This window comes from Medicago truncatula, chromosome 2, assembly GCF_003473485.1.
Source record: "Medicago truncatula cultivar Jemalong A17 chromosome 2, MtrunA17r5.0-ANR, whole genome shotgun sequence".
NCBI classification, from domain to species: Eukaryota; Viridiplantae; Streptophyta; class Magnoliopsida; order Fabales; family Fabaceae; genus Medicago; species Medicago truncatula.
In genome coordinates, this window is record NC_053043.1 from 22,915,522 (window position 1) to 22,938,261 (window position 22,740).

At 32.6% G+C, this 22,740-nt stretch overlaps 2 protein-coding genes across 2 annotated transcripts; both read left to right on the plus strand.

Annotated features, from left to right (window-relative positions):
- The first annotated feature begins 1,387 nt into the window (after nucleotides 1-1,387).
- Nucleotides 1,388-2,439, plus strand: LOC25488338 (disease resistance protein RPV1-like). Its single transcript, XM_024776318.2, has 2 exons — nucleotides 1,388-1,457; nucleotides 1,581-2,439. The coding sequence occupies exons 1-2, from the start codon at nucleotides 1,388-1,390 to the stop codon at nucleotides 2,150-2,152; spliced, it is 642 nt and encodes a 213-aa protein (XP_024632086.2). The 3' UTR covers nucleotides 2,153-2,439.
- Nucleotides 2,440-3,914: 1,475 nt separating this feature from the next.
- On the plus strand, nucleotides 3,915-7,837 carry LOC112419199 (disease resistance protein RUN1-like). The gene is made up of 4 exons (XM_024776317.2): nucleotides 3,915-5,479; nucleotides 5,734-6,024; nucleotides 6,538-7,284; nucleotides 7,433-7,837. The coding sequence occupies exons 1-4, from the start codon at nucleotides 4,346-4,348 to the stop codon at nucleotides 7,835-7,837; spliced, it is 2,577 nt and encodes an 858-aa protein (XP_024632085.2). The 5' UTR covers nucleotides 3,915-4,345.
- The last annotated feature ends 14,903 nt before the right edge of the window (nucleotides 7,838-22,740 follow it).

Below are 22,740 nucleotides of genomic sequence, written 5' to 3' on the forward strand. Positions count from 1 at the left end.
TTCAAGCCAATGGTAATATGGCAGACCTGCATGTCGATTATGGGAAACTTTTTTCAAACATTGCGAGAAGTTATGGATAAGGTAGTTGGTCAAGCAAACCGGCTCATTATAATGTCAGTCAAGAGATGAACTTGGAGGTTATCATTGGTTGGGTAAGTCTTTTATTTTTATTTTTTTTTAAAATAGGAAGAAAAAGTGCTTTCAAACCTTTATTTTATTGATTCTACTTTTTTCTTTTATTTTTATTTTAGTGTTTGGGTCGTCTGATCTAGAATCAGATCCGAATGTAGATTCACAATCAGGACTAATATCAGAACCGATAAGGATTCACGACGTATTCTTATATTTTGATTTTCTTAATAAACATGAAATGTTAGATTTTTTTACGAATAATTTAAGATGAAGGAAGTATTTCAATTTCAAATGAAAGATACATAGAAATTGTATGATGTATTGTACCATGTCAAAAGTGATAGTACTCCCTCCCTCCCCCAATATAAGCTTTTATTGTCTTTCTCACAAAATTTTAAAAAAATTGTTAATGTAATTAATTTGTCTACTTTATGTGTTAATTTTATTAAATTGTTCTATATTTTTATGTTATTAAATTTATCTCTTCATATTTCAAAACAAATTAATAGAAACAATTAGAGATATTCTTAAAAAATAATAATAAATAAATTTAATAATTTAAAAAAGAAATTATATTTAAAGACATTTTTAACCAAATGCAAGCTTATGATGATGTGAGTCAAGTACCAACAAACAATGTTGATCCAAGACAAGACACTATACGACGACTTGTTCACGCGTAGTACTACTTGTTCACGTGTAGTACGGCTTGCTTTATCACCCTCCATTATTTTTTTGAGCAGTCGAGCACATGTTTTAAACATTTGAGTCAGAATCCTCTCCATTTTTCTTAAAAAAAAAAATTCTCTCCATTTATTAATCTCTATATTTCTTTTATTTGGAGAGACAAAAACAAAAAGAAATTTGAAAATAATTAATAGTAGTGGGATCTATTGTGCAAAAGTGAGGTGTTCGAGGTTCGAACACCAACCCCTGCATATAATATGCAATATCCTTACCAACTGAGTTAAACTCATGGAGATGTATTTATCTTTCACCAAATGACATTGTTTATTACTTTTAGCTTTGATGTACTGTACCAAGTCAAGTATAGTCAAAATAAGAATTAGATATTTTTGGGAGTGAAGATTATGGTGTCCCACACACAGCTAGCCAATGTTGTAACTAAACTTGACGACCATAAATTGACGACGCAGCTGTTTGCTTCTCACTCTCCATAATTATTTGAATAATTGTTCTATAATCGATCTCTCATTTGGTTTTCTAAATTTGTAGTTAGAAAGGTTTCACCAAAATGGGGAATGAAAAGAACTCCGAGTCTTCCTCATCCATGCCTAATCTTACCTGGGGAACAAATGAAAAATGTATTACATGAATTTAGTTTGAACGCGCACATTGAATAGAATTGAGTTCTTTCAAATCATTTTTTTTTTAAGAAGCAAATCTTTATTTTATTGATTCTCTTTTTTCTTTTATTTTAATTATAGGGCTGAAATGGCATGTTTTGGAACTAGGCTCTGGTCCAGGACCAATATCAGAATCTGTAAGGATTCATGATGTGTTCTTAAGTTTCAGGGGAGTGGATACTCGTTCTACGTTCGTTTCACATCTATATACAGCTCTTCGAAATGCTGGAATTAAAGTTTTTCAAGACGATAGTGGGCTTCAAAGAGGAGATTACATTTCAACATCATTATTCCGTGCAATTGAAGAGTCTCAAATTTCTTTAATTGTTTTCTCAAAAAACTATGCCAATTCAAAATGGTGTTTGGATGAATTGGAAAAAATAATGAAGTGTTACAGAACCATAGGACAAAAGGTTGTGTCTGTGTTCTACCATTTAGAACCATCTGAAGTGCGCCATCAGACAGGAGAGTTTGGAATATCTTTTCGTAGTCTTTTGTATGAACTGCTTCCGCAGACAAGTATGTTTCGAAGCTATAATATAAGATTTTTGACCACTAAAATTTGGAACAAGAAGAAATTTACGCAAGATTGGAAAGAGGCTCTTCGTCAGGAAGCTAGCATTGCAGGGTTTGAAATACTCAAGTCACGGTAATTTCATTCAATAGTTACTTTTCAAATATTTCCATCTTCATTTTCTTCAACAAAAAATATATATCAATCTTCATTGCAATTTTTTGAGGCAACAACAATTTATTTTCTCACACATATATAGACAAAACGAGGGCTCAAATTAGACGGACGGTATGTTTCAACAATGTTACATCTATCAGTATAAGTTTTGTATACAATATTTTCTAAATTTAATTGTTGGATATCAACAAAGTTTTAAATAATAAGTGCGGTCACGTTAAGGATTTAAGGATTTCGGGGATTTCAACTTTTTAGAGGGTGCAGTTATGATGCGTAAGGAAATCCTTATGCACCCTACATAAATCCAGAAATAGTTTTGGAGTACAACTCACAGAAATCATTTCCACAACAAAATGTTTTTGGCATAATTTTATACAAAACATACTATGATTTATGCAGGGTGCTGGAAACCGTTAAATACATCTAATGGTTTTGGAGTACAACTCACAAAACATAATATGATTTATGCAATGCACCATAACCACAGCCCTTTTTAGGATATTGTGTTATAAATTGCGGTGTATTTATTATTATCCACAACATTTCACAAATCTTATTCAACTTATTTATACTGTCATATAATTTTTAATTTTTAATTGTTTCTTAATAAGTTCATAACTATAACTCTTTTCATAATTTTGTAATGAATTTGTTTTTCTAAAGATCAAATTAACCATTAATAAATTCAAATTTTAATTTTTTTTAAGAGATGTGAACATACAAAATCAAATTAGACAACAAATTTAAGGCTAAAGTGCATTTTTCCCCTCATAACTTTCAAAAACTTGCAATTTTGGCCCCTATGTACAAAAACTACAATTTTGGCCCCTTAAGATTTAGCCCATTTGCATCTTTGGTCCTTTTGGCCAATTTCGACCAGTCAGCGTCTATGTGGCATGCCACGTGTGTACTTATTTAATTAAAAAAAATTTAAAATTTGTGCTCCTACCCTTCTCTGCATCACATGTTGTTTTTTTTTTTTTTTAATGTTGGATTGGGATTGAGAGGAAGAAATGAAGATGAAAAGAAATAAAAGATTGAGATTTAAATTTTATTTTTTAATTTTTTTTCTGATTTTTTAATTTAATTTTTCATTTATTTAATTTAAAAAATGATTTTTTTAATTAAATAATTACACACGTGGCATGCCATGTAGGCATTGACTGGTCAAAATTGGCCAAAAGGACCAAAGATGCAAAGAGGCTAAATCTTAGGGGGCCAAAATTGTAGTTTTTGTAATAGGGGACCAAAATTGGAACTTTTTGAAAGTTAAGGCGGGGGGGGGGGGGGGGGGGGGGGGGGGGGAAGTGCACTTTAGCCTAAATTTAATCCCTACCGCTTGTTGTGGCTATAAGAGCGTTTCTTTGCGGTAATTATATTAAAACGGTGTTGGACACTACCTATAGCTTTTTGTTGCGGCCGTTTTCACGTAACTTGCTTATGTATAAAATCTTGTACATCATATAAATCATTCAGATAGATTTTTACATAAATCTAAAATGATTTAATATATTATTGAGATCCGTATTTTTGCATTGAGGGTTTAGAAGGTTGAGGAAGAGGACGACTTAATTTTATTTTTTAAATTATGAACAATATAAAAATGTTAATATTAAATAAATTAATTATGAGTTAAGTACTATATATTATTTATCATGTTATTTCAATTTAAAAAAACAAATTATATTGTTTGTACGAAAAAAAACAATAAGTCATCTCCTCCATTTCCTTCCATTTCTAAACCCTCCATCGAAACACATATGTCATACATCTTTAATCTCGATAGGTCTAAAAAATCTATCAAATGATATTTTATTTATGTAAAAAAGTTATTTGGATGATCTATACGATACAAACATACAATCCTACTGTTAGGTTTTGAAAATATGTAGCAAGTAAAAAGATATTGAGCAGTGTAACATTGCTTTAGTTTGAGCCCTCCTACACTCTCTCCCTCCGTAAGATAAAAAAAGTTGTATATGAAACAAAGGAAATGTTATTTTACATCTTTTAAAAGTATTTGAATAGATTGTAACTTTCTTTGAGCATAGATATTGATGCTTGCTATTTGTAAACATTTCTATCTTCAACAGACACATCCAACAATAAGTTTTTTACTCAAGTTTCCCCCTACTTTTGACATATCTGAGCATGTATGTCTATATATACGTATACATTCTATTTTTGTAGGAATGAAAGTGAGTATATCAACGCTATTGTTGACCGGATTTCAGACTTGTTGAATAAGACAGACTTGTTTATTTCGGATAACCCTGTGGGAATTCAATCTCGAGTGAAAGATGTGATTAACTGTCTAGACTTCGGATCAAACGGTGTTCAACTAGTAGGGATGTGGGGTATGGGGGGAGTTGGCAAAACAACCATTGCAAAAGCTGTTTACAATAAGATTGGCCGCGAGTTTGAAGGTAGGAGCTTCCTTGCAAATATTAGGGAAGTTTGGAAGCAAGATGGTAGACAAATAATGGGTTTACAAGAACAACTTTTATCTGATATCTGTAAAGAAAAAACCAAAATATCATACATTGACAAGGGAAAAAACACATTAAAGGATAAACTTTGCGGTAAAAGAGTACTTATTGTACTTGATGATGTGAGTACCCTAGACCAACTGAATACTTTTTGTGGAAGTCATGAATGGTTTGGCAAAGGGAGTGTAATAATCATCACAACAAGAGATTTGGTTTTACTCAGAGGGAGAGTTAACAGAATATACATAATGACAGTAATGAATGAAAGTGAGTCAATTGAGCTTTTTAGTTGGAATGCATTCAAGCAAGCGAGACCCAAAGTAGATTTTTCTGAAATTTCCATGAATGTGGTTAAGTATTCTGGAGGGTTGCCGCTAGCTCTGGAAGTCCTTGGGCGTAATTTGTTTGCTAGAGGGGTAACAGAATGGCAATGTGTATTGGAGAAACTCAAAAGAATTCCTAATGCTCAAGTGCAGAAGAAGTTAAGAATAAGTTATGATGATTTGGAAGATGCTGATGAGCAAGAAATATTCCTTGACATAGCTTGTTTCTTAATTGGAATGGACCGAAATGATGTTATACTCATATTAAATGGCTGTGGACTTCATGCAGAAATTGGAATAAGCGTCCTTGTTGAGAGAAGCCTTGTGAGTGTTGATGATAAGAACAGGCTTGGAATGCATGATTTGCTGCGAGATATGGGAAGAGGAATTGTTCGTGAGGAATCACCAAAGAGTCCTGAGAAGCGTAGCAGGTTGTTGTATCCGGAGGATGTGATTGACGTATTATCAAAACAAACTGTAAGACTTTGTATAATTTTTTTTTAAATTTGGATTTAAAGCATTTAAAGATTAAGAATTTAAAAAGAAACATTTATAGTTGTCAGCATCCATTTGTTTTGTTGATTATCATCGAAAATTATTTTGGCTGTTAATTTTTTGTGCTTCATAACTTCTAGCTAGTAACGAATGATTGGTTTCAAGGCCAGTTTTATATTCACCTTGATGCTTTAATTTGTGCATGTTTTTGCTTCTTGGTCCATTATATTTCACAGGGAGAAGAAAGTGTTATGGGACTGGCTTTGAAGTTGCCTAAAGCTAATGAATACTGTAAAGCTAATGAAAACTTTTTTAGTACTGACTCATTTGAAAAGATGAAAGGACTCAGATTGCTTCAACTTGCTGAAGTAAAACTTGATGGGGACTTTAGATATGTTTCAAGAGAGTTGAGATTGCTGTCATGGAATGGATTAAGTCACATACCTGAAAACTTCACCTCCGGAAAAAAATTAGTTTCCATCAAGTTAGAGAACGCCAATGTCCATCTTCTGTGGAACGAATCCATGGTATTACACTTCATGACGCACTTCATTCTAGTTTTTCACACTTCATGACTTATTTTCACTTTTTATATTTATGGCTGAAATTTAAATTAAAAAAAAAATACCGACGATTGAAGTTAAATCTCAATAAATTTTATTTGCTTTTCATTATTGTACACCATTTTGAAAGCTACTTCAAATTTACCACCTAAATGGTGTGCAAAGTTTTTGATATAGTAAAAAAACGGGGGCAAAAATGGTTCATTTTTAACTATTTGGTCAAAGAAACTTTGATAGATGTGAATTCTCAAGACTAATTAACAAATTATTGTTAATGTTTTTGTATAATTGAAATTTGCGATTGTAAACTATAGGATGTTGAATTTATGCACCATTACATGCAGAAAATCATCTTGTTTAAAAGATTTACACCGGTGTAAATGTTTTATTTTCCATTCTCATTCATGGTTAGTGATACATTGTAATTGTTTCTATTTACTTTTTGTAGTCTGACCAAGTTTCTCCATTATATTTTAGTTCATGCGGTGTTTGAAGAAGTTGAAAGTTCTCAATCTTAGTCATTCTCACAATCTCACAGAAAGCCCTGACTTTCTTAAGCTGCCTAATCTTGAAAAGATAGTACTCAAAGATTGTCGGAACTTGACTATGGTTTCTTATAGCATCGTATTTCTCAACAGAGTTCTTCTAATAAATTTGCAAGACTGTGTAAGCCTTTGTAGCCTCCCAAGAAACATCTACAAGTTGAAATCTTTGAAAACTCTCATTCTTTCTGGCTGTGAAAAACTTGACAAGTTGGAAGAGGACTTGGAACAAATGGAATCTTTAACCACTCTGCTTGCAAATGAAACTGCAATAAAAAAAGTGCCATTTTCAATATTTAGGTCAAAAACTATTTGGTACATTTCTTTGTGTGGCTATGAAGGACTCTTAAGCGATGTAGTTCCATCTATGATTTGGTCTTGGATGTCACCAACAAGTGCACTTTCTTACCTATGCCAAAGAGTTGTAGCCATGTCATTTATTGTTTCTTTAGATATACATATACCACATGGTAGTAGTTCCCAGGAACTATCGTCTCGTTTAAAAAGCCTTCAACTTTCTAAAGATGGAAAAATCATTTTGGATTCTTTTTACGCCACACATTCTAAGGATTTGACATCGACTTCAGCTACTTCACCAGTATCAAAAGATTCCTTAAAGTATGATCTATTTGACATTGGAATGAATTGCCAGAACACCAATAATCTGACAGATATTTTACAGGTTTGTCTTCTCTCGTCTCTACTTTGTTATTCACGTACTACCTCATTATTTTGGTAATTTAATTATTTCCTATATTATTACCTTTAATTGTTGAGTGACCTTAATATAGTGTTAAAAAAAGATATTTACTCAATTTTCACTTTTACAGAATATGAATGTCAATGGTTGTTTGCTTCCTGGTGATAATTATCCAAATTGGTTAAACTTCAATTGCCAAGGTTCTTCTGTAACTTTTAAAGTCCCTGTAGTGAAAGGGCGTATGTTGAAGTCAATAATGATCTGCATTGTCTATTCTTCAACCCCGGATAACATAAGATCCGATGGCCCTACAGCCTTGTTGGTGAAAAATCATACAAAGGCCACCATTCAGTTCTACAAGAGAGGGGCACCGAAGTGTCGTCTAAGACTACTATCAAGTATAGAACCTGGTAATAAAGTGGAGGTTGCTGTTGTTTATGAGAACAATTTCATTGTAGAGCAGACATTCCTTTATCTCGTATATGATGAACCAGATTTGACTTCATATAGAAAGAAGAAAAATCGAGTGGAGTGAATCAATGAAAGATGGTAAAACAATGGCGGAGAGCAAAAATCAATTGTATCCATGCATGGTGAAGAAGACAACAATTTTGCTGCTGCTATATGTTTTAGAAAACAATTGTTAGTATTTGGTGCTGCTGGAGCTCTTAGTTTGTATTTGTGGTTAGTTTTTCTTTTGTTGGCTTTACAAGTCCTGCTATCTCACAAAATATGTGTTTATCGGTTTTCTGCATGTAAAATCATCTCTTAAATAAAATTGTAACATTAATTTTTAATAGCATTTCTCATGAAGTACTCATTGTCAATTTTTACCGCACTCAAAGAAAGAGAACTAAGTTTGAGTATATTATTTAATGAATGAATCTAAAATATTAATTTTAGTTTATAATAGTGATCGGAGGGTATACTTTACTATCTTACAGAATATAAATAAAAATGAGTAAAAAAATAGATGTATTTGAATTAAATTAGAAACTATAGAAAAATTCAGTTTGATCCTAATGTGCGAGGTGTTGGCACTGTCCTTTCGAAACATTTTTCTAACGTAATTTTTTTTTATAGCAGATATTTCTACTGTTTTTTATGTTAGTAAATGTTGGACGAAATTGATCATAAAAAACATATTTGAAGACTACTTTTACTAATTAAAAACAATTTGAGGATCAAAATGACAAATAAAAATAACATTTATGTTTGAATTTTTAATCTTATTAGGCAGAAATAGTCTAGACAAGTAGGTCCTAGGTCTTAAGTTGTAAATGTGCTTTATTGAGAACTTTAGAATAAGGACTACACTAGTGTATTTTCTTCCTTGCTTGGTAGCTCCTGTAGTAGGTGTGTTTGTCATCGAACTGAGTCAACAAACTCTCTGTGTTTTTTTACTTTCTTGTCATTTATTTTCTTGCATATTTTATGTTTGTGAGCATGATATTGGAACATTAAACGCAACATCTGTTTTCTGTGGTTCTGGTGTTGGAACATCGTGTAACACTCTATTTCTATTAAAGTAATAAAACATGCGAATAATACTTTTATTCAAGAAATAGATGCTACGTCATCATACGAAATTCAAATTCAACATGCATGCATAAAAATCTCAACAGTCGCAGCGGATATAAACCAGTATACTTCGAAGCAATACATGTCATAAATCAAATAATACATCAACATAGATGAATCTCTAAATCCGCACAACAGGTAAATCTCCAACAAAAAGAAAATCCAAACAGATAATTCTAGGAAATCTAACAGGCCTAGATCAGAGCCACCTAAACGCGACTAACACCGATACCGGAGATAGCTCCCGATATCCACCAAGCAAAAGAACTCACCAGAGCAACTAATCCTGCACAGCGTCTACCCATCCATACAGACAGGTAGGCGGTCAAAACCACTGGGGGTAAGTATTACATCATCATAATCCACATAACAAATAACATGAATAATTCAATTTAAATATCATTTATTTAATCCGATAATAATATCACAAATATATTCACACTATAATCTCAATATCTCACGTCAATTAATCACCAATCACATGTGTCATGAACAATCATCAAATCATATTCATTTATGCACAATCATCAATCACATTTCACCAATAAGACTCATGTCATGATGTGCACCTAGTCCGACACATAAATGCATGTGGTACCATTTCACTTCAAGGTCGTCACCTATATCTAGACCGTCAAGGTCTCTGCAAGGCCGAAGCCCACAATCTAGATCTCTAATGGATCTCTGCAAGACCGAAGTCCACAAACTAGATCACTAATGATTTCTGCTAGGTCGGAGCCCAATGATGCAACAAAAACATCATATAAAATCTCAACACGACTATGATGCATGGACATGTAACAGAGACTCGATAATGCGACATCAATTCACAATTTTCACCACAATATAGAGGACAACTTCCATATATATTGATCATCTCCACAACGTTTGCATTATCAAGAAAACATGTCCATACATAATCAAATCATAAGATTCATTCTCACAACATCAACATGATCATCAACAATCAACAATGTCATTCAACATCAACTACCTCATATAGTTTTACCAATTCAAGCATTTCTTACATTCTAAGTAAGAGAACATACACATCTCATGATAAACATCATATCCAACATACAATCATTCATTCATACAACTTCACTTAGTCATAGAAAAATAGTCAGGATAAAACATAAGACAATTGATTTAAAGATCCATTTCCGACAATACCGTATCAAGTGGCAAACGGCCAACATTGATAATCCCCAAAACTAATAACATAGACAATTGAAGCTCTCAAACAATCTTAACCAATCATGTAGTCATGAGCTTAAGCTACTTAAGGACTATTGGACATTAGTCTAAATAATAGATTAAGTTCGTATGAAAAACCCAATTTCACAATCCGTCTCATTCCCACCCGAAATATCTCTTTTGACATGATTAAGATGTAGGTGCAACTTGCAAGTTCCATTGTTTGCAAAAGTTTGTTTTCGACAAAAGTCTAGAATTCCCAAAAACTTCCAAGTTAAGACTCAAATGGAAAATTTCAAGTTTAGGCAAGCTAATCGTGTTCCAGTAGGTTTAGGGGATTAAACAGTAGTTAAACATGTTGAAAGAATCATTTTACAAAGTTCGGATTGGCCCCCTAAGACCCGGAACAAAAGATTAAACTGGTTGAAACTGGGCTTGTTCGCTTAAGCGACCACCTGGTTCGCTTAAGCGAACGAGTTCCAGTAACCACCAGAAGTGTACGCTTTCTGGTCGCTGACTGGTCGGTCATCAGTTAACTTAAGCGACCACATGGTTCGCTTAAGCGAACGAGTTCTAGAAGCTACCAGAAAGTACGCTTACCGGCTCGCTCGCAGGACGCTTAAGCGACCTGAACCCAGAAAATACTATGAATGCTCGCTTACCGGTCACTTAAGCGAACCCTTAAGCGAACGTTCACAGTTCTGCAGAAAATGTTACGGGTTTCAACCCCTTTTCACCCAAAATCCCCAATTTTGATCCTTCAATGCCCAAATGTGTTTCCACATGATGTTTATAGGTCAATATGACTAAAAAGACTCACAAAGACTCAACACACATGAAAACAATTGACATTAGGACCAATTCACCAATTTTTACCAAAACACCAACAACATCTCATTTCTCCACAACAAATCATGAATCATGCATACCCAAGCCATGAATTATCATCAACAACATCACATATCAGCAGCAACATCAATTGATCATGAAACTTATCACAATTCAACAACAAAGCATAATTCAACCAATTGAGCATATTTCAACATATAACATTTTTCTCATACCTTGATCATAAAGTTTCACCAACAACAATTCAATTATCATAACTTCATACATACAAACATGTCATCATAATTGGAGCACGAATTCTAACAATTATGAACAATTAATCAATTACACAATTAAGCACTTATTCATACAATAATTGAAAAATTGCAATAGTGATTATGATGAATTCTAACCCCCTTACCTTAGTTAAATTAATCTCCCTAGCTTAGGCTTCAATTTAGCTCCTAGCTCTCTTCCAATCTTGATTCTTCAAGTTCCCCTTCTCCCTAACCTTTCTCCTCTTTGCTCCCACTTTCTCTCTCTAACTCTCTCAAAAATATATTGTAAAAATGAAAGTGTGAGGAAATTTCCTCTAAGACAAGGTTTTTATAGGATGTCCCCTAAATGGGCCTAACCCTAAGGCTTAATGGACTTAACCCAATTCCACTCAAATTTAAAATGTTTCTACACACACAACGATAAATCACTAATAACGGTCACTTAACGGTAAAATTCTACCAACGGTCACCTAACGGTAAAATACAAATTACTAAAAATAGTCCTCACCAAAATTTACTAATTTACTTCTACACCCAAAATGACTAAAATACCCCCTAAGTCCAAAATGACCAAATTACCCTTCTAACACGGAAACCCATGAAAATGCATCCAATGATGAATGATTACACACAAGCACATATAAACACATAATAAAACAATTAAAAAAAATAAATCTAGCGAAAATAGGGCTGTTACACATCGCAGAGAACATCGTAAAACTAGTGTGCTAGAATTTTCATTTTGAATGTCTTTTTATGTTTGTAATCAAGTGTTTAAGCTTTGGGTCGAATTTAGGGTTGAAGTGATGAAAATTGGGGATTTTGGGTGGAAAATGAGATAAACGCGTAAGAGTTCAACCAGAAAAGGGGAGCTGTCGCTCAGTGCGAGAATCTGTCGCTCAGAGCGAGAAGCTGTGTGGAGAAATCTCGCTAAGAGTGAGAATCTCGCTTAGAGCAAGCTGCTCAATGACAACATTCTTGTTTGAGTGTTCCGGACATCCGGGGTCGATCCGAGTGGTTCCAAACTGATTCTTTTGACGTAATTAAATGTATTTAAGCTTTCTAAACCTTTAGAAATGATAAGTCAATAATTGTTGTTCTTTAACTGTCTAGTTTATTAGAATTTTTTTTTGTTTTTAATTACTTTTTAGAACTTTGGTACTTCAAATCTTGTGTAATTTATTTCAGGATCAAATATGGTGAAAGATTGAGTCTTGGAGCAAAAAGAAAGGGTTTTGGAGCATGGTTAAGGAAAGGAAGGATCTAAAGCATGATTTGGGGATGATTGAGACCAAAAATATGAAGATTCTATGCAAGCTGAGCACAACTATGCCAAGTTCAAGCTGCTATGTTTTGTTATTTTTTAGACCTGAAAGACCATGGGTTGCTTTGCTATGTAATGTTTATGCCTTTTCTTAGGGCTTAAGTTAGCTTTTAGGCTATAAATAGAGCAGCCACCAGACTTATTATTCATCTTTTGTTTTTGGAAATTTTATGTGACAACTATTTCTTTGAATAAAAGTTCTTATTTTCTTGTCCTTTAAAATTCTACACTTTTATTTTCAGCTATTTACTTTCATGTTCTTCTCCTTCTCCTTAATCTCTATGTCTACAATGAACATGAGTGAGTAGAATTCTTTGTCTTGGGATTGTTGGATGAGTCTAATGACCTAATCCTATCAAACCAAGCCTAAAACCCTAATTTTATGTGAATTTTTTTTTTTGTAATCTAATCTCATCGTTCTAAATTCTTATTTCAAATACTAACCGAAGTATCAAAAGAAGAAGGTTAGTATTGGACATGTGAGATTAGACAAGGTTTATGAAACATGAGAATAGTCCAGTAGACCTTGAGACCTTAAAGTTTAGTTCTTAATGGGTTTCAATAAAGATCAACCATGAGAATAGGTGTGGTTGTTATTGAAACACTCATTGATTTCGAGAGAAACCTTGATCTGCTTTAGAGAAACCGGTCTTTAGAAATAGATTTAACATAAGATTTAGGTATTATGGTTGGATTGTGAAAGATTTGTCATTATGATGAACCAATGATCCCGATGCGCTTTTTACTATTATTTTTCTTAAATCAAAATCCAAACTTTTCAACTGTAATCTTTCAGTTAATCACCATTAAAAAGAGAATCAAAATTACAACAACTCCATGTTGGAACGATACTTTTACTACTCTGATAAAACCGTGCACTTGCGAAAATTACACATCAAGTAACATCAATTGAGTTATATTGGACTTGGATTTGTGAATCGTATCGTAACTTTTTGAAAATGGTTCATGAACATGAAATTTCCGAAAACTCGATCTGTCAAGGAAAAAGGGTATGACTAGGGTTGTCTAGCATTTTTATGATTTGTAAAATTATTCTGGATGGGATTCATGGACTTTAACTTGGTTTTGTCTTGAAAATTTGAATTCTTTGAAAAACGGTAAAATGATATGAACTTTGCAAAACTTTGAAATTTAAGTGAATTGGCCTATGAGACGTTGATGTATACACTACTGCACTCATATGTGATTTGTGTATGTACTTAGTTGAGGTATTCGAGCTTGTTTGATTTGGTTTGTTTGTTAACTTAGAAAATTAAAGAAACGATACGAACTTGGGAATTTTTAGTAATTGTTAGCTTTAGCCTATGAAGCGTATGTGTACACTCTACTGCACTTATATGTGATTTGTGTGTATACTCGGTTGAGGCGTTTAAATGAGTTTTCTTTGGTTTTGTAGAATTTGTCGAAAAATGCTAGTTTTCATAAACTTATCTGAACTTTGTCAAATTAATGTTTTATGGTCGGATAACTTATAATAGACTATTAATTCATGCTAGTATGATAGAATGTGAATGAATTGATGATGTTTGGGTGTTTGATATAATGAATACCTTAATGTGGATAGTTGTTCGTCTTTTTGTGAAAGGTGACTTTGGAACCTGTTGTTAGCTAAGGTGTTGTTGTTGTTGTTGATAATTATGATGATGATTATGTTAATGTTTGATGATAAATATGATGATGATTATGGTGATGATGAATTGATGATTGGTTGGTGACTTATTGATTGTATGACTCGTAAGTATTTGATAATTCAATTGTTGGTGAATAACATAATTAGTAATGATTATTATGTTAATGCCTATGTTGGTGACTTGTGCATTGTTGAGTCCTTACTTGAAGTTCATGCATTCATAGTCATATTGAGGTGATTTGAAGAATGTAATAGGTGGTGTTTATTACATAGCTTCTGCAGAACATAATTGGTGGTGTTTATCATGTTGGTGGATTCATAACGGTAAAATTATCTTCGGAACCCTTTGGTACCACATGCATCTAAAAGAGTCTAGAACATTGCATGCACTTGTTATTTGATGAGTCGTGTCATAGTTGAATATGTGACTTGATGAATCTGTGCATTGGTGAAATTTGGTGAATATTATGATTATGTGAATTGGTGTCAGGGCCAGCCCTAGGGCATAGGCCATGAGTGCGACGGCCTAGGGCCCATGCCGGTAGGGGGCCCAAAAGTTTTTTTAATGTGGGGGTGTATATAGAAATATTTGGATTTGTGGGGGTACATATAGCAAAATTCTCTGAAAGGCCCAAACTTTGACATGATAAAGCAATGGGCTGAAATCTGTTAATGTGTTTGGCCTCTTAGTGAGATTTACTATATATATCCCATGTGGTACAAATATTTCTATATACACCCTCCTATAATTATTTTTGGTTGTTCTTAATAATATGCTCAAAAATTTATTATCGAAGAAATTAATGATATTTTTTTGGGCCCTTTGTTCCTAATAATTTGCCTCACTAATATTAAAAATATCGACGATATTTATTATCCAAAAAATTGGGATAATTTTCATAACAAAGCAAATTCTATTTTAGTTGAAAATGGGGTGCTAAAATTTTAGTTTACTTTGAATGTGCTATTTTTCTCTACATCTACGGTATTTTATTTTGTTTTGTTGTATATAGAGTATTTAATTTATTTTCATATGTTATCTAAAAAAACATTTATTTGGTAGTGACAAGCGAAATAAAAAAACGAAATGAAGAGCTAAAACAACACAACAATGAGCTAAAAAAAATTATGATCTATTATGTAAGGGCCCTTTTTTCATATTATGCCTAAGGCCCGTAAAACTCTAGGAACGGCCCTGATTGGTGTATATGTGCATTGGTGGATTTTGTTGATGGTTGTGAATATTTGAACCAAGCTCTAATTGTGTGTGTTACTTGCTTGTGCTCATATACTTGGTGGATCTATTTGATGATAATTATCTTGGTAATAGTAATGAGGTGAGAATTGTATATATATGTGTGTGTATATATATATATATATATATATATATATATATATATATATATATATGTATATGATTTGGTGATTCGTTTGATAATGATGAATTCTTCGCCTATACTTTGAAATGATGAATTGTATTTTTTGAGTCGATTAAGCAAGAGTTTATGTGATTTATATGATTGATGTTGTTAAGTGATGAACTTATGTTGATGACTTGATTAGAGATTGAATATGCTTATTGTGCTATGATAGAATTGTGATAGCATGTGTATGGAATAGGGGATAATATTCATGTGATGTTGGTATTCTAGGAATTTTGAATATGTATATGTGTTATGCATGAAATCATTAAATGCTTCTGCTTTGATTATGTTTAATTGTGAATTATGAACTAACCCCCGGTGGTCGTTTGATTGACCACCTTCCTTATCAGTATGGATGGGTAGACGGTGGGCAAGAATAGATTTGCTTTGGTGAGTTGCTTGAGGATAGCTTGGAGCTACCTCGTTTATTGCTTTTGGGGTCTTAGATTTAGGGCTCTGATTAGGGGTCGGTCTTCGACGTTTATTTTTATCCTACTTGTTGAATATTGAGACTATGTATTGATGATGATATGAGTTGTATGATGACATGGCTACTCGGAGACATATTATATTTGGATGACTGTTGAGATATTTTATTTAGGTGTCGATGTAAAGATGTTTTATTCCGATGCGATGTTTTGAGTTGATATTTATGTATGCCGTATCATTAGCGTAATTTATCGCTTTGAGAGTTTAGGGTGTTACATAAATGTTCTGAAAAAACTCTCTAAAACTAAAATAATTAAGCATAAATGAAAAGGTTATATATGTAATGCAAATAAATAAAATTTTATATGATAATATTTGAGGATTAACAGTTGAAAAAGAAAAGAAATTGTTCAGAAAACTAAATTTATACTCGGATTTATTGTTCCTTGAGGATGTTAGTTCTTACAAACTGCATTCAAATTCAAAAAGACTCTGCTATACCTATTTATTGATGTCTCTCTAAAGATAGGGACATTGAAAAAATATTTGGAGAAGACAAAAAATTATATGCGAGTGAAAGTTAGAAGCAGGACATATACTAGAAAAGAGAGGAAGCAAGCAACACAAGATTGAATTTCATCATTGAACCACGATGACAACAAGCAATTAGTTTACCATCTTTCAACTCTTTTTTTTGTTAAATATCATAATGGTTAGAGCTCACACAATTTAATTATGGAGAAGTGGCGTGATTGGGGTTCGAACTCATACCCCTATATATAATATGTGATATCCTACCAGTTGAGCTAAGCTCACGGGGATGACAATTTCATTTATATGGATCTGTTTACAATCTTTAAACTATTTCTTAAATATAATAAAATTTGTATTCAACGTCCAAATTAATTTGAGGTTGACTATTTTATTTATATGCAATTTTTTTTAATCATATACTAATTTTTATGTTTATTTACTTTATTTTTTATATTGATTTGTTCCTATATAAACCCCTGGTTTTGTTCTAACAAGAATTCATCTTATAACTCCCCTAAAAAAAAAAGTCATTTTATAATTGTTTTTTATATTAAAACTATTAAAATGACTAAATTTTCTTTCATTCAAATTATCTTCGTTGCCTTCATTTTTTCAGGTATGCTCTTTTTATATCAAATTTCATACATCCTATCTTTATGTGTGCCGCATTTAATATATATATATATGAGGAGAGATCAAATTACACCAATGTAATGTTACACTGTTAGATTGTAAGTTTATATCATAAGTTTATATCATATAGATCATCCATGTAAATTTTTATACAAATATAAAATCATTTGTTATGTTATTGAGACCCATCAAAATTAACGGTTTGTGTGTTTTTATAGAACACCGTTAATCTTGGTGATTATGAAAAACATATCAAATGATTTTAGATTTGTATAAAAATTTACATGGACGATCTATATGATATTAACTTACAATCTAACGGTCAAATTTAAAAAATATTAATCTGATAAAATGATATTGAACGGTGTAACAGTAGTGTAACATTACGTTGGTGTAATTTAATCTATCCTCTATGTGTGTGTTAGTGTTCAATAGGTTGGCTGAACATGTTAAACCTTAGTAATTTTTGATAAAATAATTATTATAATAATTTATTCAAAAATTATTATTATAATAATAAAATGTCCATATAACTTGGGTTTAATTATTTGAAAGGTTCCCTAGTCAAAAATAAAAAATTATAATTTGAAAGCTTCACGTCACGGAAAAAAAAAAATCACTTTTTTCGGTTACAAACAAAAACATTTATTTGAAAGGATTATATTATTTCACATTGAATTGTATACAAAAGTTCAATTATCATATCTTAAGATCATAATAATTGCTTCTCTCAAAAAAAAAATCATAATAATTGCTAGGGCTAGTCCAATTTTATTTCATATGCCTGCTCACACTATTGTTGGGACGCCTGTTTTTGGAATTAGTCCTCCTTATATTGACTTTATTTTAAATAATGATATGAATTAAATTTGCGTTGGTCAAAAAAAAAAGATCATAATAATTGCTTCTTTACTCATGAATTAATAATCGTTTTCTGAATTTTATAAAAAAAATATATATGTTTTCTAGAAAATTATATTGTTCATAATTTTAGATATTATCTTAGATCTAATTTTTTGATATATATATTACCAAGCACAGTCACACACACATATACTGTGGGGACGATCACAAAAACAGCGGCGGAGCCACCCCCGGCTAGCCTGGGCTAGTGTCCAGGCTCAGCTCCAACTTTCTTTGTAGCAAGCCTAACCATTACTAGAATATTTAGCTTTTCCTGCGAATTTTTGTGTAAATTCCCCAGGAAACACATTTCCTGCAGATTTTGCCAAGGATTTAGGTTCCGCAAGAAAGATATATTCATAGGAAATGTGAAATTATTCGCAGGAAGAAAGTAACGTTTTGCGATAAATTTTTTGTCCAGGCTTTATAAAATTCCTGGCTCCGCCACTGCACAAAAATATTGTATGTTTTCAAAATCACATATTGATTTTGGAGTTTGATAATTGGGTCTTTATCTCTCAATTATTTTGATGTTAATTTATTTGCCTCTAATAATTTATATGTGCTTATAGGAGTTATAATATAGCTTCTTTGTTTAAAGGAGAGATATTAATTTAGTGATAAAAAGGTCTTGTAGATTTAAAGAAATACTTGTTTGGATAAAATCATTTAAACACATAAAATTATACATTATTTGATGATTTTAAAAATATACATTAAATATTGTGCTAGAATCTTATGACTATCTCAGACATTCTTTAGGGCTTGAGTCCCATTCTAATTATGCTTTTATTTTCAGTTTGTTTTTTTACGGTAATTATTCTTTTTACTTTTTCAGCTATAGCATTGACAAGCGATGGATGTATCACCACCCTCCCACCAGGTGATTGCACATTGGATGCGTGTGGAAAATGGTGTCATGACACTTATCAAGGTTACGGACGTTGCATTCCTGCCGATAAAAGCATCAATCCTAAATATTATTGTCTTTGTAATCATATTATTGGCTGTCCCATCTAGAACAAAAGTATCACAATGTGGTCTACATTAAATGTAACCGCACAACAAAATAAATTTAATAAATTCGAGTAATTACATTTACAAAAGTTATTAAACTGGCTAGTATGTCCTCGTGAACTTAGCTCAGTTGATATAGACAATGCATAATATATGCAATGTCCGGGGTTCAAATCTCAGCCACCACAAAAAAAAAAAAAATGTCTAGTATACTTATTTATTGTTTTTTAGTAAGGCAAAATTAAATGTATTAAACCAGAACAACATGTTGTTAACTTGCAAAAGGAGTGCAAGGTTTATAACTCAAAAGTAATTACAAGGTGAATAAAATAGTCACTAACAAAAATAAAAATACAAGATAGCAAGTAATTACGAAACGCTAGCTAGGAAACAACTCGAACACTAAAGTGGAAATCATCCACCAATGACAAAAATCAAAAGCTATGTATTTTTGTTTAGCTTTCAACCAACAGAAAGATAAAAGTTGTTTATGTTAAGCTGTGAAGCCCGGATACGAGATACGATACTGCACTGATACGCCGATACGGAAAAATTTCAAAAATCAAGATACGATACGGCTGGGATACGTTAATAAAAAAAATTATATAATTAAATGTACTATATAATTATAACAATTTTTTTAATATGCAAGTATATTAACAAACACATGAAACCAGGCTCGTAGCACATTAATATAAATATAATATTGACGATTAAGAAAATGAAACCAGGCTCGTAGCACATTAATATAAATATAATACTGACGATTAAGAAAAAGGAAAATATGCAATTGGTTGTGTGGTGTGGGTCGTACTGGCACCAAAGAAAGATAAAGGAAATGTATATATATTATAGTAATATAATGTTTTTATTCTTATTTTTTAAAAAAAAAAAAAAAAAAACAGAAATCAAAATAATATAAAAAACACAAGTATCCGTGCGTATCGGGATGTATCGGAAAGTATCAGATTATTATTTTTTTTTTTAAATAAAATTTAATATTTGGATACTCCCCGGATACGTATCAGGAAGTATCGGGCAGGTATCGGTGCAGGATACGCAGAGGATACGGTACGTCATCTATTTTGAAGTATCTGGGCTTCATAGATGTTAAGTAATTTCTTTTTGTTGAAAAATACGATAGTTTCTTTCTATCTTTTTAAAGAATCCGAACACATATCACCAAGTGGTTGTTGGGATCTCCATGAACCATTCCAGTGAATGGATTCACAGAAATTATAAACAAAGTTTTATGAAAGCCTTTTTGTAACGTAAACAAAAGTAGTCCATGATAGATAATGTTGTGCAATGATTAGATTTCAATAACGATTCATCATACTCTTCCTCTGAATCGATCATATATTTTTTAAGGTCTATATTTTATGGTTAACAACGCGATATCTATTAAACCAACTGACTTTCGATTCTCAATGGCAAAATAGCTTATTGTTTCAATGTAATGTGCGTGGATAATTATACATGAATATAGACCTACACAATATTTATAATGTGATGACACCTATACTTTTTTTTATAAAAGCACTAGACTAAAAGACAGGAGCGACTTGAATCGATTGCAAAGTTATTACATATAGGGGAGCTTAGGAAAAGGAAGCATGGTATTATCTTTATCAAGCAAAACTCCTAAAAAATATGGGGGATCATTCCACCATTGGGAGGTGAAACAAGGCAGACCATGGCCATTCTTAGCTAATGCGTCAGCCACTTGATTTCCCTCCCATGGTGTATGAGTTCTAATAAAGTGAAAACCCTTGACTAAATTCTTACAATTATTCCATCTGTTACTAACTTGCCATGGTACAGTCACATTCTGGTTGAAAGCTCTAACAAGTTGTAACGAGTCACTTTTTAGCCAAACCCTATAGTAGCGCAACTCAACTGATTTTTCTATGGCATACATGGTTGCTGAAAGCTCTGTGATCGGTGCAGAAGCATTTCCTATGTTTTGAACAAAGCCCCTAAGGAACTCACTTTGCGCATTTCGGAATACCCCTCCTATAACTCCATACAATGGGGACCGATAACAAGATCCATCAATATTAATATTAGTCCATCCTACCTCCGGAGGACACCATCTCATGTTCTCTCGAGTGCGCAACGTCTTAAGCTTCAGAGGAATATGAAAAGGATGTGACAGATTTGTGTCCTTCATAACATAATTTGTGGTATGAATGGTGTTGTAACTACTGCCAACTTCCATAACTATGCTTCTAATCAAATGCTCCATCGAACATATTTTATAACATGTTCCTTGAATAGAATGACCAATTAATTCTTAAACTCAATCCAAAGATCAATTGTAGAAAAGTACATCATCGGCAAACAATTAAGAACAGATTTAAACTAAATACTACATTGAATAGATAAATCATATACAACTAACAAGATGAAGAATACTACATAGAATCCTAACTATTTACATCTATGTTACCCATGGAAAACATAACCATCAAGAAATTGTTGATAGATGTTGGAGAAGCATCAACAAACATGAATACAAGCTGCATATCCTGTCTATGGTGGCTCACTCCTTCCTCTCTATGTTCTATCTTTACATGTTTAAGTTACAATTGTTTTGTTGTGAATGAAACAGACTACATCTCTACTCATAGTGCTTCTACGAGGTTAATTTCGCCACGCGTAATATAGATTTCCTAGCAAATCAAACTTTCTTCTTTACAAGGAAAACCTCTTGTCTTCAAATATTTCTTGAAAAACTGCCTTAGTTCCCTTAACGGGCTAAAGTGTTTATAGAGAACCACCTTTGGCTTTTCTCTCTATAACTCTCTATTTTGGCTTGCTTTCACATAGCTCAACTTGTCTAGTGAATTGTGATTCTCTAGTTTGGCTTATGGCGAGTGGACTTACTAATGAAAGGTCATCTTATGTTATTCTTACCATGTTTTTCAGTCAATTTCAGTAGGTTTTAGCAGAAAAAATGAGAAGTATTAGAACGATTACCTATGATTTTGGTACTTTTGTAATGTTTTCTATATTTGAGTTTGTAATTCTAGTTTTCCCGAAACATAGCAATTTTAGAGGGTTTTTTGAAGTAATTCATGAAGAAATCGTGCAAATCTGCAACTCAAGAACATCCGAAGATTTGTGAAGACTTTAGGAAGACCAAGAATGAAGATTCAGGAGACTTTACAGTGGGAGGAATTTTGTTCCCAAGTTCTGAGGTAAGTTATTTGAAGACAAAAACCTAAAATGACAGAATATTAGAGAAACTAGGGTCAAGGAGCATAACCATGTGCATAGAGCATGTACTATGAGCTTACAGCATGGCAAAAGGCTACCATGCGCCTAGAGCATGGCTTTTACCACACTCTCATACGCCTATGGCATTGCTTATGCGCCCGAGCATCTGAAATGCGAGGGGTGCAGGCGTATGTTATGCTTTCATGTAGCTAAAGCACGCGTCTTTAGCCCAATCCCATTTAGAAACTCTCACTATTAGTTATGTTAAGAAATTCCTTGGTTTATTTATGTAGTAGGCGCAACCATAGATTAGATACTTAGGTTGTGAGAGGGCCTAATATTGATCTTACTATCCTGATGCTTATATCTTGATATTTATATCTTTCTATTAATATTTATCTGTTTAGGAAGTAATTA

What these genes read in the sequence shown, in the direction of transcription:
- LOC25488338 (XM_024776318.2), top strand. Translation starts at nt 1,388, where the DNA reads ATGGGGAATGAAAAGAACTCCGAGTCTTCCTCATCCATGCCTAATCTT. An exon ending in CTGGGGAACAAATGAAAAAT is followed by an intron (nt 1,458 to 1,580) that starts GTATTACATGAA and finishes TTTTAATTATAG; the next exon opens with GGCTGAAATGGCATGTTTTG.
- LOC112419199 (XM_024776317.2), top strand. Translation starts at nt 4,346, where the DNA reads ATGTCTATATATACGTATACATTCTATTTTTGTAGGAATGAAAGTGAG. An exon ending in ACGTATTATCAAAACAAACT is followed by an intron (nt 5,480 to 5,733) that starts GTAAGACTTTGT and finishes TATATTTCACAG; the next exon opens with GGAGAAGAAAGTGTTATGGG. An exon ending in TTCTGTGGAACGAATCCATG is followed by an intron (nt 6,025 to 6,537) that starts GTATTACACTTC and finishes ATTATATTTTAG; the next exon opens with TTCATGCGGTGTTTGAAGAA.